The 17410-nt window shown below is 46.4% G+C and overlaps 2 protein-coding genes and 1 long non-coding RNA gene across 3 annotated transcripts in view; 2 read left to right on the plus strand and 1 right to left on the minus strand.

The window, feature by feature from the left end:
* The window catches only part of ubxn11 (UBX domain protein 11), a 28023-nt gene extending 21485 nt beyond the window's left edge, over positions 1 to 6538 (minus strand). The window contains exons 1-4 of the mRNA XM_061247029.1: positions 6373 to 6538; positions 4414 to 4500; positions 3227 to 3264; positions 511 to 611 (exon numbers count right to left, since the gene is read on the minus strand). Coding sequence (XP_061103013.1) covers positions 511 to 611; positions 3227 to 3264; positions 4414 to 4481 — 207 coding nt within the window. The 5' untranslated portion in view covers positions 4482 to 4500; positions 6373 to 6538. The remainder of the gene's footprint in view (positions 1 to 510; positions 612 to 3226; positions 3265 to 4413; positions 4501 to 6372) is intronic.
* A 416-nt stretch (positions 6539 to 6954) lies between these two features.
* Positions 6955 to 7738, plus strand: LOC133110398 (uncharacterized). Its single transcript, XR_009704848.1, has 3 exons — positions 6955 to 7056; positions 7204 to 7236; positions 7486 to 7738. It is a non-coding gene; the product is annotated as an uncharacterized LOC133110398 (long non-coding RNA).
* A 2482-nt stretch (positions 7739 to 10220) lies between these two features.
* Positions 10221 to 16197, plus strand: LOC133134973 (tRNA selenocysteine 1-associated protein 1-like). The gene is made up of 7 exons (XM_061251645.1): positions 10221 to 10413; positions 11544 to 11641; positions 11714 to 11813; positions 11995 to 12047; positions 13160 to 13313; positions 14438 to 14471; positions 14696 to 16197. Exons 1-7 carry the CDS (start codon positions 10390 to 10392, stop codon positions 14824 to 14826), a joined length of 594 nt encoding a protein of 197 aa, XP_061107629.1. The 5' UTR covers positions 10221 to 10389; the 3' UTR covers positions 14827 to 16197.
* The last annotated feature ends 1213 nt before the right edge of the window (positions 16198 to 17410 follow it).

Consider the following 17410-nt stretch of genomic DNA (forward strand, 5'->3'; position numbering starts at 1 on the left):
TCTGCGACTGTCCAAATGCTTACATTGTATATATGCATGTATCTACAGTATTCATGTATGTTTACATGTGACAGGTGTGATACATGTAGTACAGGTGTGACAGGTGTGTTATATGTAGTGCAGGTGTGTTATATGTAGAACAGGTGTGACAGGTGTGTTATATGTAGTGCAGGTGTGTTATATGTAGAACAGGTGTGACAGGTGTGTTATATGTAGTACAGGTGTGTTATATGTAGAACAGGTGTGTTATATGTAGTACAGGTGTGACAGGTGTGTTATATGTAGTACAGGGATGACAGGTGTGTTGTATGTAGTACAGGTGTGTTATATGTAGAACAGGTGTAACAGGTGTTATATGTAGTACAGGGATGACAGGTGTGTTATATGTAGCACAGGTGTGTTATATGTAGAACAGGTGTAACAGGTGTTATATGTAGTACAGGTGTGACAGGTGTGTTATATGTAGAACAGGTGTGATATATGTAGAACATGTGTGACAGGTGTGCTCACCTTATTCTGGATCTCTATGCTCTGGCTGAACACCTTCTTCTCCAGTAGACGGTGTTTCTCCATCATTGTGGACATGAGTTCAAAGTCACTGAGTCCCGAGCCTAAGAGTCAGAGAGCCAGAGAGCCAGAGAGCCAGAGAGCCAGAGAGTCAGAGAGCCAGAGAGTCAGAGAGTCAGAGAGCCAGAGAGCCAGAGAGTCAGAGAGCCAGAGAGCCAGAGAGCCAGAGAGCCAGAGAGCCAGAGAGCCAGAGAGTCAGAGAGCCAGAGAGCCAGAGAGCCAGAGAGCCAGAGAGTCAGAGAGCCAGAGAGCCAGAGAGCCAGAGAGTCAGAGAGCCAGAGAGCCAGAGAGCCAGAGAGTCAGAGAGCCAGAGAGTCAGAGAGTCAGAGAGTCAGAGAGTCAGAGAGCCAGAGAGCCAGAGAGTCAGAGAGCCAGAGAGCCAGAGAGCCAATTCAGCTCTTCTGGTGACAATGCCCTGTAAGAAAAACAGGACAGTCTCCCGAACTTGATGAAAATAATGTTTATTTACATGAATGGCAGAGTCAGACTGAACCTAGAACCTGGGCTGTGATGACTTTTTATCCCATTCCAAGTCTTGATCAGGAATGTTCAACACAGACAGTAGGAAGCATGTAGTGAATCTGTGGCACCTGGAGTATTCAATCTTGTGGTGACTGAATTAGCTCGACTTGAGTAGCTCCTGATCTCTCACTCCCAGCTGCTATTCTACAATTGTACCAACTGTATAATAATACTGATAAGATCCAGGGAATGTGTGGCCAGCAGACATATTGGCATGAGGGACAGATTTCTTACAGCCTGAAATTAAGACAGGCCTTTACTGACTGAGCCCCTCTATAGAGCCTTTATTGACTGAGCCCCTCTATAGAGCCTTTACTGACTGAGCCCCTCTATAGAGCCTTTACTGACTGAGCCGCTCTATAGAGCCTTTACTGACTGAGCCCCTCTATAGAGCCTTTACTGACTGAGCCCCTTTATAGAGCCGTTACTGACTGAGCCCCTCTATAGAGCCTTTACTGACTGAGCCCCTCTATAGAGCCTTTACTGACTGAGCCCCTCTATAGAGCCTTTACTGACTGAGCCCCTCTACAGAGCCTTTACTGACTGAGCCCCTCTACAGAGCCTTTACTGACTGAGCCCCTCTACAGAGCCTTTACTGACTGAGCCGCGCTATAGAGCCGTTACTGACTGAGCCCCTCTATAGAGCCTTTACTGACTGAGCCCCTCTATAGAGCCTTTACTGACTGAGCCCCTCTATAGAGCCTTTACTGACTGAGCCCCTCTATAGAGCCTTTACTGACTGAGCCCCTCTATAGAGCCTTTACTGACTGAGCCCCTCTATAGAGCCTTTACTGACTGAGCCCCTCTATAGAGCCTTTACTGACTGAGCCCCTCTATAGTGCCTTTACTGACTGAGCCCCTCTATAGAGCCTTTACTGACTGAGCCCCTCTATAGAGCCTTTACTGACTGAGCCCCTCTATAGAGCCTTTACTGACTGAGCCCCTCTATAGGGCCCAGCCTGCGCTTGTGGTGATGATTGATGATAAACCTTTGGGGCAGTGTTGCTATAGTAACAGGCCCATCATCCTAAGGGCAGTGTTGCTATAGTAAAAGGCCCATCATCCTAAGGGCAGTGTTGCTATAGTAAGAGGCCCATCATCCTAAGGGCTGTGTTGCTATAGTAACAGGCCCATCATCCTAGCGGCAGTGTTGCTGTAGTAACATGCCCATTGCCCTAAGGGCAGTTTTGCTATAGTAACAGGCCCATCGCCCTAAGGGCAGTGTTGCTACAGTAACAGGCCCATTACCCTAAGGGCAGTATTGCTATAGTAACAGGCCCATTACCCTAAGGGCAGTATTGCTATAGTAACAGGCCCATTACCCTAAGGGCAGTGTTGCTATAGTAACAGGTCCATTACCCTAAGGGCAGTGTTGCTGTAGTAACAGGCCCATTACCCTAAGGGCAGTATTGCTATAGTAACAGGTCCATTACCCTAAGGGCAGTGTTGCTGTAGTAACAGGCCCATTACCCTAAGGGCAGTGTTGCTGTAGTAACAGGCCCATTACCCTAAGGGCAGTGTTGCTGTAGTAACAGGCCCATTACCCTAAGGGCAGTGTTGCTGTAGTAACAGGTCCATTACCCTAAGGGTAGTGTTGCTGTAGTAACAGGCCCATTACCCTAAGGGCAGTGTTGCTATAGTAACAGGTCCATTACCCTAAGAGCAGTGTTGCTATAGTAACAGGTCCATTACCCTAAGGGCAGTGTTGCTGTAGTAACTGAGCGGCTGCGGGTTCAAATCATAGGTGGGTAATGCTGTGGCACTTCCGCGCAACAAAGGCTACTTAACCTGAGCTATGTCAGTAACTATCCAGCTATTTCAATGGAGCGGATGCAAAACATAAGCTCTTTAAATCTCCTGGGATAAGGATGACTGCTATTATTATTATTATTATTATTATTATTAGTATAGTGTCACATTGGACAGATAGAAGGTACAGAATTAGATTAGATTCAATTTTATTGTTTTGGCCTTCTAAGGCAATGAAAATGCATCCCCTGCATTTGACCCATCCTAGTTACAGTACGCAGCCACAGTGCCGCGCCTGGGGACCAACTCCTGGTCTGAGGCCAGTGCCATGGGCGAGGGCAGCGGCAGGAGTGTACTGACCATATAAAGCAGAAAGAATGGAGCTCACCTGCACACGGTTTCTCTTTGAACGGCCCCCGTCTCTGCCTAAGAAGGAAAAAGATGCACGAGTCAGAGATGAGCAACACAGCTCAGAGGGACAGACGTTAGCGTGTCTGTGTGCGGGTCCTCAGAGGGACAGACGTTAGCGTGTCTGTGTGCGGGTCCTCAGAGGGACAGACGTTAGCGTGTCTGTGTGCGGGTCCTCAGAGGGACAGACGTTAGCGTGTCTGTGTGCGGGTCCTCAGAGGGACAGACGTTAGCGTGTCTGTGTGCGGGTCCTCAGAGGGACAGACGTTAGCGTGTCTGTGTGCGGGTCCTCAGAGGGACAGACGTTAGCGTGTCTGTGTGCGGGTCCTCAGAGGGACAGACGTTAGCGTGTCTGTGTGCGGGTCCTCAGAGGGACAGACGTTAGCGTGTCTGTGTGCGGGTCCTCAGAGGGACAGACGTTAGCGTGTCTGTGTGCGGGTCCTCAGAGGGACAGACGTTAGCGTGTCTGTGTGCGGGTCCTCAGAGGGACAGACGTTAGCGTGTCTGTGTGCGGGTCCTCAGAGGGACAGACGTTAGCGTGTCTGTGTGCGGGTCCTCAGAGGGACAGACGTTAGCGTGTCTGTGTGCGGGTCCTCAGAGGGACAGACGTTAGCGTGTCTGTGTGCGGGTCCTCAGAGGGACAGACGTTAGCGTGTCTGTGTGCGGGTCCTCAGAGGGACAGACGTTAGCGTGTCTGTGTGCGGGTCCTCAGCGGGACAGACGTTAGCGTGTCTGTGTGCGGGTCCTCAGAGGGACAGACGTTAGCGTGTCTGTGTGCGGGTCCTCAGAGGGACAGACGTTAGCGTGTCTGTGTGCGGGTCCTCAGCGGGACAGACGTTAGCGTGTCTGTGTGCGGGTCCTCAGCGGGACAGACGTTAGCGTGTCTATGTGCGGGTCCTCAGAGGGACAGACGTTAGCGTGTCTGTGTGCGGGTCCTCAGAGGGACAGACGTTAGCGTGTCTGTGTGCGGGTCCTCAGAGGGACAGACGTTAGCGTGTCTGTGTGCGGGTCCTCAGAGGGACAGACGTTAGCGTGTCTGTGTGCGGGTCCTCAGCGGGACAGACGTTAGCGTGTCTGTGTGCGGGTCCTCAGAGGGACAGACGTTAGCGTGTCTGTGTGCGGGTCCTCAGCGGGACAGACGTTAGCGTGTCTGTGTGCGGGTCCTACCCTTGGTGCCGTGCAGCGTGGAGGGGAGCTCTTCTGTTTTTCCCCAGGACAGACAGCGGTGAGCTCATGTTCCAGACGGACCCAGGACTGTGATAGGACAGAAAACACACTATGAGGGGTAAGACAGCGGCATCCGAATAATCAGTTTACATTTAGTGAGACATTCAACAGAGCGAATGAAACAAGCGCATAAAAAGCCTTCGTCTGTCGCGCGTGTCCGAGCGTCAGCATCTAGCGAGCTACATTTGTCCCAACAGTCCGGCTTCAAGAATGGCCACTCCACTGAGACCGCCCTGCTCGCAGTCACTGAGGCACTCCACTCTGCTAAAGCCAAATCCCTCTCCTCTGTCCTCATCTTCCTCGACCTGTCGGCCGCCTTCAACACAGTCAACCATGAGATTCTGCTCTCATCGCTGTCTGGGATGGGTGTCACAGAATCTGCACTCGCTTGGTTTTCCTCCTACCTCTCTGGTCGTTCCTATCAGGTGATTTAGAGGGGCTCAGTCACTGACCCTCACCCCCTACAAACTGGAGTCCCGCAGGGCTCAGTTCTTGGTCCTCTCCTCTTCTCGCTATACACCATGTGTCTTGGTTCTGTTATCTCTTCCCATGGCTTTTCTTACCACTCTTACACCGGTGACCTGGGTATCCCCCCTGATACCCAGGTCACCACACAGATCTCTGCCTGCTTGGCTGATATCTCTGCGTGGATGACTTCCCACCACCCGAAGCTTAACCTGGCCAAAACTGAGCTTCTCTACATCCCTGCTAAGTCCTCTCCGACAATCGACCTCTCACTGACTGTTGAGGACTTTGTAGTTTCCTCCTCCCATACAGCAAAGAATCTTGGGGTGACTCTTGATAACTGCCTCACCCTGGCTCCACAAGTATCCTCCACTGCCAGAACCTGCAGGTTCTTCCTCTACAATATACACCGTATCCGTCATCTCCTCACGGAGAAAGCCACCCAGCTCCTAGTCCAGGCGCTTGTCATTTCCCCGCCTGGATTACTGCAACTCCCTCCTAGCCGGTCTCCCAGCGTGTGCCATCAAGCCCCTCCAGCTGGTCCAGAATGCTGCAGCCCGCCTGATCACCAGTCAGCCCAGGTCGGCTCATGTCACCCCGCTCCTCATTGGCCTCCACTGGCTTCCTATTGCCGCACGCATCCGATTCAAGGCCCTAGTGTTGGCATTTCATGCTGCTAAGCACACTGCCCCACCTTACATACAATCCTTAATCACTCCCTACTCCCCAGCTAGACCATTCCGGTCTGCCAGCTCTGGTCGCCTTATGGTTCCCTCACTACGAGCACCTGGCGGTCGAGCTGCACGTTCACGCCTGTTTTCCGTTCTGGTTCCTCAGTGGTGGAATGACTTGCCTACCACTGTCAGGACAGCAGAATCCCTCCCCCTATTTCGACGCAGACTAAAAACACACCTTTTCAAACTGTACCTTAGTCCTACCTCCTGATTTCCCCTGCCCCCCTTTTTGATATCCCTATCCCTCTTGTCTAACCACATTTTTTTTTCAAAGAAAAGAAATTGCACTTATGATGACTGTATGTTTAGAACAACACTTCATGTATTTTACTAGTTATGGATGTGATGCTTTAACTTGTGGAAGAACCTATGCACTTGTAAATCGCTTTGGATTAAAAGCGTCTGCCAAATGACAAAAATGTAAATGTAAATGAATTGCAGGTCACAGTCGTATTACATCATACTGTGAAGATTGTTTGAAAATACGTGCCATTTTACGTCAAGATAATAGCTAACGTTATAGCTTATCGGAATACATTCAGCTAACTAAGGTTAGCTAACGTTACCTAACTTGGCTAGCTCACTTAAGATTGAATACATAGGCTATCTACCATTTGCTTTAAGCGCAAAGTGTGTTCAAAATAGTCTCACTTTACACAAAAAAACGCAGTATTTGGTTACCCCGAAACATATAAGTTACCTTATCCACAGCTTCAAAACTTTTCCAGCGTAATCGCTCGCCTGTTTGCATGCAGGTACTAGCCTGCTTGTTTACAGTTCGTTGCCATTGGTTACCGGAGTCATTGTATGAAGCCACACTTTTGAGTCACTGAAAGTGTTCAGACACCTTTGGCCAGTTCGGCTGACCTACCCCCTCTGCCCTTTCATCAATATTATTTTATCATTCCGCATCGCTTGGACAAAATACACATGAGAGAACAGGTGACTCAAGCATACTGTGAAATTAAAGAAAAGTGCACAAAAAACAAACGTTTCAGTCTCGCACTGAAACGTCACCAGACGGAAACTGCTGCTACTTTTGTGTGTGTGTGTGTGTGTGTGTGTTTGTTAAATGGCACGGTATGTTTGAATAAAATAATATTTTATTTTTCTGCTAACTTCGCGCGCGCGAAGCTGTGCTATCTGTGCGTTATCCGCGAGTTATCAGTTATTACTGTTACATTTAGCGAAAAACAAATAAAATGTTTGACACAGCCACATATATGTTTAGGGAAGGAAATACGCCTCCACACTTGCTGTCAGTTAAAACGGCTGTACCAAGGCATTTCCGTCTTTATACAGTCGCGGGAGAGAGCCAGAACCATCCTTCAGCATGAACAAGCTTCTCATTTTCGTGGCTCTAGCCTTGATGCTTCAGTGTGTGGTGAGTCAAATAAACAATTTCACTGAAAAAAGAACTATTCTTTATCTATAAGCAAGCTACCTGCCAATGTCCTACTAACCACAATAATATTTTATAAACAAATGTGATAAAATGTTTAACTTTCCCCACTTTCCCCCCAATGTCTAGATGGCACAGGATATAAAAGGAGGGACTAAGAATGTAAGGAAAAATATTCAGCTAAAAATATTACCTTATACATATTTTATTTATCTGTGTGTTATACAGCAGTGATATAGTGTGTGTTTTATATCCTGTGTGTTATACAGCAGTGATATGGTGTGGAAGGTTTAAATCCTGTGTGTGTTATAAGGCAGTGATAGTGTGTGTGTGTGTGTGTGTGTGTGTGTGTGTGTGTGTGTGTGTGTGTGTGTGTGTGTGTGTGTGTGTGTTTTACATCCTGGGTGACAGAATACCACAGAGAGCTCAGCTCTGAGGATGGCGCCGGCTCCAGTCCTGCTGCAGTTGGGAATGACGATGATTCCGGCTCTTCTTTACAAGCTGCTCTGACGCCCCCCCTCACACAAACCCTGCCGCTTGAACACAGTGCCAACAAGAAAATGAATATTTTGTTATTGATATTACTCCTTTTACTTCTGTACTGAAATACATGAATGTGTATGAGAAAAGGATCGCTTCAGCATTAAATAAAGGGTTACATCAATTTCTGAAAGTGTGTGATATTCTTCTTCCGCACCCATAACACAACGCACCCAGAACACCTACAACACACCCTACACCCATACCACATCACACTAGGGTTGCCACATCAGTTCTGTAAAAATCCTGGACGCATACGAAGCTGAGTAAGCCGGACTGTATGCAGAGAGGAACTGCTATTTTTTACTTTAGACCATGTTCTATATTAGAAGGGGTTCCGGTTTTTACCTGGTGCAGAAGACAAGGCTAGTGAGTTAGCCAGCTTTGTGACTGGATGACTAAATATGAATAAATTGTGGTAATCAAAAGAGGAAACATGTATGACTGTATATATTTTGTTGATTGAAAGCATAGCCTCGACTGAAAATGATCATACTCTGGCTGTGACATTACCACATACAATAAAGTGATGTAGGCTAACGGTTATGTGTAATAACAACTTTATTCCGTTTTGACGATTACATAATACAGCACTATGGACCATCAGGTCATTTGCATTTTCCCTAGAGCATTTGCCTGATTTTGAAAGCCATCTACATAATGTAAAATCATGGCAATTGTTCTGGCAAATATGAACAGATATGCAAATAAAGCTAAAATAAATGGCAAACTGGCACACAGAGGGAAAAAAATACAGTACATCGCCGAAAAACACTGTTTTGCTGTTAATAATCATGTTATTCATATGCCTTCATATTTCACAAGAATTGTTGATGGACAAATTGAAAACAGTGCTGAATACTGATCGCTTGGAGATTCTTTCAACCAGCATCATACGGCTCGTGTTTTTCCCAATCCGCATTATATGATACAGAGCGTTAGTCTTTTTTGAGGAATTGGATTTTTCATTTGCCCTTGCCCATCTTCCTCCAGAGCGTTTTGCCACCCATCGTTTGATTTGTTTAATTAGGCTTCAAAATTCACTTCACTTTTATCTCTTTCTCTCTCTTAAAATCGCATCCGCTGATTGACCGCTTCAAAGCTTTCACGTTTGGTGCCGAATACAATGGTCGTCACAACGCGTTGACCAGGAGTAGAGTGTAAACCAAAAAATGCGTTCTTTACATAAAATATGTGAGTGTTCTGGGACCTGTCAATCGCTCTCGAGGGTGCGTGAGCCTGAAGGAATGTGGTGCGCAACTACCTGCTTGGTGCAAATTCCTCTTTCATTACAAAAGAAAAAGTGTAATTCGTGAAGGTTCATTACGTCCCTGCACCATTTGTTACATTACCTTTAGGAACGAACACTGGAAATACTTAGATTCCGGGACATTTCGTGTCATTATTTTTTCCAGGACAGACAACAAAAATCTGGGACAGTCCCAGAGAATCTAGGCCGGGTGGAAACCTCACATCACACACACAACCACAACATCTACTACACTCCTACAACACATCACACCCACAACACACCGACAACACAGTATTTAATTCAATCACACAGTCTCTAACACTGAACTGCATTATAATATTACGGTCGTGAAAGGAGACAAGAAAAGAAGGAATGGAGTTGTTTGTAACATAAAGAGGGAGGGAGAAATAATTTGAAATAAAAAAATAAGAGAAGTTTGCAAGAAAGCTATAGCCTAAATGGAGCAGGGGGAGGTTTGAGGCCAGGACTGCGCAGCTCTTACGGTGACATTCACAGTAAAGTTGTTCCTGCTGGCTAGTTCACGTTACCCCTACTGCTACAATGCCAGGTGGCGAATGGGCTGAATATTGGCTAAAATGCTGCAAGGATTGGGAGAGGCAGAAATGGATTAGGGAGAGGACACACGCCACTCCAGGGCGCAATAAAGTGCACAGCAGACCCGATGCTGTACATAGTCGAACTAGTTTAATTGCGTGTGGGGTCCAAGCTGGGGAGAGAAAGAAGACTAAGAGAGGAGGTGAGAAAAGTTGTCAGAATAGCTACTGGATCCACAATATTACAATAAAGTATAAAATGCATACCAGATTGACAATTTATTGTAAATGCAGTTTATTAGTAAGTAGCATTCGAAACATTTCAAAATACTTAATACATAGGTTAAAACTATAGGCAGGTAAAATAATATAAATATTAATTGTATTAATAGTTGTACGATAATAATGTGTGTGTGTGTGTGTGTGTGTGTGTGTGTGTGTGTGTGTGCGTGCGCGCGTGCGGTGATTACTGATACCTTTTTTGTTGTGAGCATAGTTTCTTTTAAAATAATGTAACAGCATTCAAAACACTTAAAATACTCTGTTAAAACAAACAAAAACCAAAAAAAACGAAAGGAAATGGAACGTGCTCAAATACGATCTCTTCTACATTTAAAACACCGAAGTGGAACATTATATTTGGGCTGTTATATTTAAGTCTTTTGGCGCGCGTTTTCAACAGACTTTGGGCTGGAGATTTAAGCAGGACCGAGCAACCCTGTTTGTAATGCAGATACATTTTATAAGTGAGTTGACAAAAGTCTGAATTCCCCTCCCGACCACGTAGCGTCGCTGTAGCAAATATATCATGGACTGACTCAGGTTATAGCGCATGGAGTATCACATAAATGTCTTTAGCGCATTTATCTAGCTTGCTAGCCAGCTAGTTATTAGTGTCAAAATAGTTTGTGACCGAAGTTCTACACAATTTTACTCAAATCGGAGAACTGGTGAAAGTATACGAACAAAATGAGTTGTCTATGGATGGGCAATGTAAGTCTTCGTCGCTTGAAAGGCCGATCTTGACTTGTACTAGCTAGCTTGCATTCAATAGCAGCTAACTAACGTTATGAACGGACCAGTCATTTAGCCTATCTGCATTCACTGATATGGTGTTCGCTAAGCTAGGAAGTGTGGTAACTTACCCGTGTGGATACAATATGTAACGCTAGCAGCTTAACAAAAGAAACAACATATTGTCTGTCTAGCTAAGTCGAATTAGCACTGCTAGCCAGCGTTACTTTGACCATAACATAAACATGGTATCTAGCTAGCTAACGTTAGCTATCGTGTAAGCTTCCAGTCGGTGACATAAACTCGCAGTTAGCTAATGAATTAAGCAAAACTGTCTCGCTAACTGCGTGTGCAGTTGGTATGTTGGTAGCTAACTACCCAGCTTAATACTGATATTGGTAGTCTAAAGTTAGTCTAGCTAGTTCCTGTGAAAACAACGAAGTAATTTTTGTTTTAGAACCGTTCTCCCATGTTATCTGAAGCGTAATGAAACATCCTAGTCGAAATTAATTCAGTCTAGCTTGAATGTCTGGTAGCTTGCATATAACTAACTTAGTTGGCTAGTTATTTTACAAAATATATAGGCTTCAGCAGTTTTTGATAACTAGTCACTATTCTTTCGAAAACAGTGGCCAAATTAGTTATTCAAGTACAAAACCCGTGTATAATAATGGTAATATACGAGTTGCTTAAAAGTTAGAACAGCTGTACTGAAAGTTGTGATTATAGCTAAAACACTAGGCATTGGTTTCGAAACTTAAAGTCGATGGTGGGGTAGTGCGATACAGATCTCCCCAAAGACAATGAAACGAGTCAGTTACGTACTGTGCCAGTTGAGCCAATGAGATGTAATATTTTGGGATCCAGTGTCATTCAGGATCTTGATACTACTGCAAGATCATGACAAAGTACCATATTTTTGCCTCACTCTCCCCCAAGTACCCACAGAAGATGCATGAAGGGGAATATCTGCACTGTAATGCATTCTTATCTAGTCTACTATGGAGCACCGCTGTGTCGCCTACGGGCTGGTCTGAGTTGTGCAGAGTGCGGTTCATGCAGGAAGCACTGCGCTGTGTGTTTTGATTGACTGTGTACTCTCCTGCCAGCTGGAGCCGTATATGGATGAGAAGTTCATCTCGCGTGCCTTCGCCACCATGGGGGAGCTGGTGGTGGGGGTGAGGATCATCCGCAACAAGATGACATGGTGAGACGGGGCCCCTGCTGCGAGAGAGTGAGAGAGTGAGAGAGTGAGACTAATACTGTTTGTGGGTTTTAGGGGTGCAGCGGGGTACTGCTTTGTGGAGCTGGCAGATGAGGCGACAGCAGAAAGATGTCTCCGTAAGATCAACGGAAAGCCCCTTCCAGGAGCCACACCGGTACCTAACCCCGCTTTAACCCTTAACCCTAACTGTTCTAATCACACTGGTAGCAGAGATACTTTGATTAGAGATATGTCAGGTGCTAGCATTAGCCGTCCTGCTCATAGAGATGAATAGTAGGGGCAGTTGGGCAGGTGGACTGGGTGTCTTGTTTCTCATGAGGTTATTTTCTCTGCAGCCCAAAAGATTCAAGCTGAACAGGGCCACATACGGGAGGCAGGGAGACACCAGGTACCCACAGCGGCCTCTGCTGACTCATGTACTGCATGACTGTAGAGTGTATATACACTCGCTGAGCACTTTATATGGTATTTATTACACTTATTTTTTAGACTTATTGGTCTTCTGCTGCTGTAGCCTATCCACTTAGGTTTGACATGTTCTGTGTGTTCAGGGATGCTCTTCTGCATGACTTTCTGAGATATTCAAACCATTGCTGTCTCGTACCAGCAATCATTCCACAGTCAAAGTCACTTCCATCACATTTCTTTCCCATTCTGACATTTGGTCTGAACAACAGTTGAACTTCTTGACCACGTCTGCATGCTTTTATGCATTTAGTTTGGGCACAGGTCCCCTAAACTGGACAGTGGAACACTGGAAAAACAGCCTGGTCTGATGAATCTCTGCTGAGACATACAGACATTTGATGCCAACAGCATGAATTTATGGACCTGACCTGCCTCGTGTCAACAGTCCAGGCTGGTGGCGGTGGTGTAACGGTGTGGGGGATGTTTTCTTTGCTCACTTTGGGCCTGTTAATCCCAGTCAAATAAGCTGTGGCATTCCAGCAATGGTTGAGTGTTGTTGCTGACCATGTGCACCCCTTCATAGTCACAATGTACCCATCTTCTAAAGGCTGCTTCCAGCATGATAATGCACCATGTCACAAAGCAAAAGACTTTCAATCTGGTTTTGTGAACCTGACTTCAGTGTTCCTCCGTGAACACCTTTGTGATGTGGTAGAATGGGAGATTCGCAGCATGAATAAGCAACTGACAGATTTTCTCAAATTGCGTGATGTCAACATGGAACAGAATCTCAAAGGAATGTGTTAGCAGCTTGTGGAAAGGCATGCCACAAGGAATTGAGGCTGTTTTGAGAGCAAAATGAGGCCCTACCCAGTATTAATATAGTGTTCCTAATAAAGTGCTCAGTGCGGGTGTATATTGTGTGTGTGTGTGTGTATTGGCTCTGATTGTAGTCATGTTGTTGTCTGCCAGCAGAATTCAGATTATGATGTCATCAGCCTCCTCAGTATGTGATTGCACACTGTCCCTGTGAGCAGCCCTATCAGGCGCAGTGTTGCTGCCATGGTACCCACAGCTGCTCTGTGTGTTTAGGAACAGAGGGGGTCCCCCAGATGGGCGGGGTTCCCAGCCGTACCCCTATAATCACGGCCAGTACTACCCACAGTACCCCAACTACTACAACAACTGGGGCTATGACCACAACGCTGCGGGATACAACTACAACCAGTACGACTACAGCACACAGGTATAACTACAACCAGTACGACTACAGCACACATACAACTACAACCAGTACGACTACAGCACACAGGTATAACTACAACCAGTACGACTACAGCACACAGATACAACTACAGCCAGTACGACTACAGCACACAGGTATAACTACAGCCAGTACGACTACAGCACACAGATACAACTACAGCCAGTACGACTACAGCACACAGGTATAACTACAACCAGTACGACTACAGCACACAGATACAACTACAACCAGTACGACTACAGCACACAGATACAACTACAACCAGTACGACTACAGCACACAGATACAACTACAGCCAGTACGACTACAGCACACAGGTATAACTACAACCAGTACGACTACAGCACACAGATACAACTACAGCACACAGGTATAACTACAACCAGTACGACTACAGCACACATACAACTACAACCAGTACGACTACAGCACACAGGTATAACTACAACCAGTACGACTACAGCACACAGATACAACTACAGCCAGTACGACTACAGCACACAGATACAACTACAACCAGTACGACTACAGCACACAGATACAACTACAACCAGTACGACTACAGCACACAGCTACAACTACAACCAGTACGACTACAGCACACAGATACAACTACAACCAGTACGACTACAGCACACAGATACAACTACAACCAGTACGACTACTGCACACAGCTACAACTACAACCAGTACGACTACTGCACACAGATACAACTACAACCAGTACGACTACAGCACACAGATACAACTACAAGCAGTACGACTACTGCACACAGATACAACTACAACCAGTACGACTACAGCACACAGGTATAACTACAACCAGTACGACTACAGCACACATACAACTACAACCAGTACGACTACAGCACACAGGTATAACTACAACCAGTACGACTACTGCACACAGATACAACTACAAGCAGCCAGCCAACGCACACACACACTCATTTACACGCACGCTTGTGCACACACTGACACACATACACACTTGCTCACACACACCCATACACAAACGCACACACACACACACACACACACACACACACACCCCTTTAGGTTAGGGTTGTAGTGTAAATGATTGATGTGTCCTTTCATTTTAGACATATGAAGGGGCTGAAGATGACGGACTTGAGGGTGAGTTTTGCCCATTTTATCTTTGTCAGAAATCGCAGGCTGAGCGCTGTGTGTGTGTGTGTGTGCGTGCGTGCGTGTGTGCGTGCGTGTGTGCGTGCGTGTGTGCGTGCGTGCGTGCGCGCGTGTGTGTATGCGTGTCTGCACAGCTGAGCCCTGTGTGTGTGTCTCTGTCTCTGTCTCTGTCTCTGTCTCTGTCTCTGAGCCCTGTGTGTGTGTCTGTGCAGACCCCGGGGAGCAGCTGGATGTGACGGAGGCCAATAGGCAGTTCATGGAGGAGAGTGAGGAGTTGTACGACGCCCTGATGGAATGCCATTGGCCGCCCCGGGACTCCGCCCACCTCCCCGTCTCCCTGTAGCCCATGCCTGCTCACAGGTCACATGACTCTGGTCCACACGTCCTCTCTAGGGCCTGTGGGAGGTTAAAGGTCACTCGGAACTCTCCTGGATGAGTGTTCCTCAGCTTTCCGGGGAATCTTCTGGATTCTTTTTTTATTGCCACTTTCACTGCCCCCCCCCCCCCCCTCCTGCAGAGGCTCATGGGATAGCGGGAGGTACAGACCCCGGACTGATCTGCCCTGTACACACAGAGGAGCTGTGTGGAGCTGTCTGAGCATGCTCCCGTAGCAGCCTGATCTCTACGTCTGTGTACACTTTGTGCATCCTGTATATCTGTGGGATTGTATGATTGCGATTGTGGGAGTGTGTGATTGTGGGATTATAGGTTTGTGGGATTGTATGATTATATGTTTGTGGAAGTGTGGGATTGTGGGAGTGTGAGATTGTATGTTTGTGGGATTATATGAGTGTGTGATTGTGGGAGTGGATAAAGGTGGCAGGCTGCTCCAGTAAGCACCAGCGCAGGTCTGCTGCGGAGCTGAGGTGTGTCAGGTGTGTTTCTGCTGTCAACTCTAACCTGCACCACTGCCACTATTGCACACACATGCTCGAGGGAGGTTCTCCGTAGCGTCCGTGTTAAATGTGGGACACTGACTAAAGCAGTGCTTCCCTGGGTCCTGGAGCCCCCTGTGTATGCTGGTTTTAATTCCAACCACAAGTGCAATCCCACATTTTTAACAAGCAGTTAATTTGGCCCAATTCATGTTCAGAAGGATAAGCCACAGTATGTCAGATATAGCTATGCATGCCATGAAGTATAACATTGCTGTATTGTAAACAACTGCATAAAAAGTAAATTGTTAAATAATCTAATTAAAGCTTGAGTTGAATCACTATGTTCCTAATAGTGTGGACACCTGCATACTAAAACTAACCATCAGGAAGATAAAAAAATCCTGACAAAGACGATTATAAAGAGCCAAACCTGTATGCTGTTGATTAAATAAAACGAGAACCTTTTTTCATTTGATCAAAAAATTGATTTATGTTCATGTGATTGTTTGCAATACAACACAATATGAACCTGGGAATGTTATTATTTATGGCATGCATAGCTATTTCTGACCTGATGTGGCTCACCGTTCCATGAAGCACCTAATTAGGCCAAATGAACAGCTTGATAAAATGCTGAGATGGTGAATGTGACTGGAAGGGAAAGCCGCACTCACAGGACCGAGTGTGTGTCCCACTGGACCTTTCTGAACCACTGGACCTCTCTGTAAAGCCCGCTGTGGAAAATACACACTGCAGTTACAATCATACCTTTCACAACTCACATTCTCCTTTTTGTGTCATTTTGCCGAAAGAATAAAGAATTATATTTCTCTTTTGATGGTGTGCTGCTCTTTTTTTGTTGTTTTTGTTTAATGTTTTGGCAGGCGCGTGTGATGCTGTGTGCTGCTGTTCCTGAGGAGGTGACCCCTGGAGCGTTAATATGGGGCTCAGAGCAGCCCTGGGGTGGGGTTACCTGCCAAACGCAATAATAATAATAATAATAATTCCTTGCATGTCCCAGCGGGTGACTCAAATCTCTTCACAGTGATGAGGGGAAAACTCGCCTCATCCTGGGTGATGCAACGGCAGCCATTTTGTGGCAGAACGCTCACCACACGCCGGGGGAGAGGGAGAACGCTATTTCAGTTGGGATGATTAGGTGGCAAGTTGACACAGCCAGAATTTAGCCAGAACTTTAGACGTTTAGTTGGGAACCCCCTACTGTTTGTGAGGAGTACCATGGGATCGTCAATGACCACAGTGAGTCAGGATTTGAACTAGGTCATGTGGTCTGGTCACCGTCTCCATGGAGATGGATAGCAGGAGCAGTGTGGAAGTCATGGGACCGGCACCCAGCAGGCCCGGGGTGGGAGTGCTGCAGGGGATATGTACGAACACGCCGCGTTTCTGTACTATTCATAACCTTTGCTCCTTACGGACATCTATGCCAAATTTACCACTCTTAATGGTCAAATATATTCACTTTGCCTGAAGATTTTAAGTTCTTCAAAAGGGCAGTCTGTAGTGTAGTGATTAAGGTACATGACTGGGACCTGCAAGGTCGGTGGTTCAATCCCCGGTGTAGCCACAATAAGATCCGCATGGCCCTTAACCCTGCATTGCTCCAGGGGAGGATTGTCTCCTGCTTAGTTTAATCAACTGTACAGCGTCTGCCAAATGCCATTCATGTAATGTAATGAACTATTTGTAGCATTCAAAACCCAACCCCTGGGGCGACATTGGCTCAGACAGTAAGAGCAGTCCTCTGGCAGTTGGAGGGTTGCCAGTTCGATCCTGCCCTAGGTGTTTCAAAGTGTCCCTGAGCAAGACACCTAACCCCCAAATACTCCTGATAAGCTGGTTTGATGCCAAAACAGTTGCAGACCTCCTGGAACACCTGGGCCTTGGAATTCTGCCCCTAGTCGCAGTGCTGTCCCACTAATCCAGGTGGTACATACCTTGGCAATTAAGTATTTTTGTGCTTGCCTTGAAAGTATTATCTGACATTTTCTTTAAAATGGTTTTACAGGAGGTCATATGGCCGACTAT

Source organism: Conger conger, chromosome 1, assembly GCF_963514075.1.
Source record: "Conger conger chromosome 1, fConCon1.1, whole genome shotgun sequence".
Taxonomy (NCBI): Eukaryota; Metazoa; Chordata; class Actinopteri; order Anguilliformes; family Congridae; genus Conger; species Conger conger.

Coding starts and splice junctions, on each gene's coding strand:
- LOC133134973 (XM_061251645.1), top strand. CDS start 10,390: ATGAGTTGTCTATGGATGGGCAAT. Junction 12,048..13,159: donor GGGAGGCAGGGAGACACCAG/GTACCCACAGCG, acceptor CTGTGTGTTTAG/GAACAGAGGGGGTCCCCCAG. Junction 13,314..14,437: donor AGTACGACTACAGCACACAG/GTATAACTACAA, acceptor CTTTCATTTTAG/ACATATGAAGGGGCTGAAGA.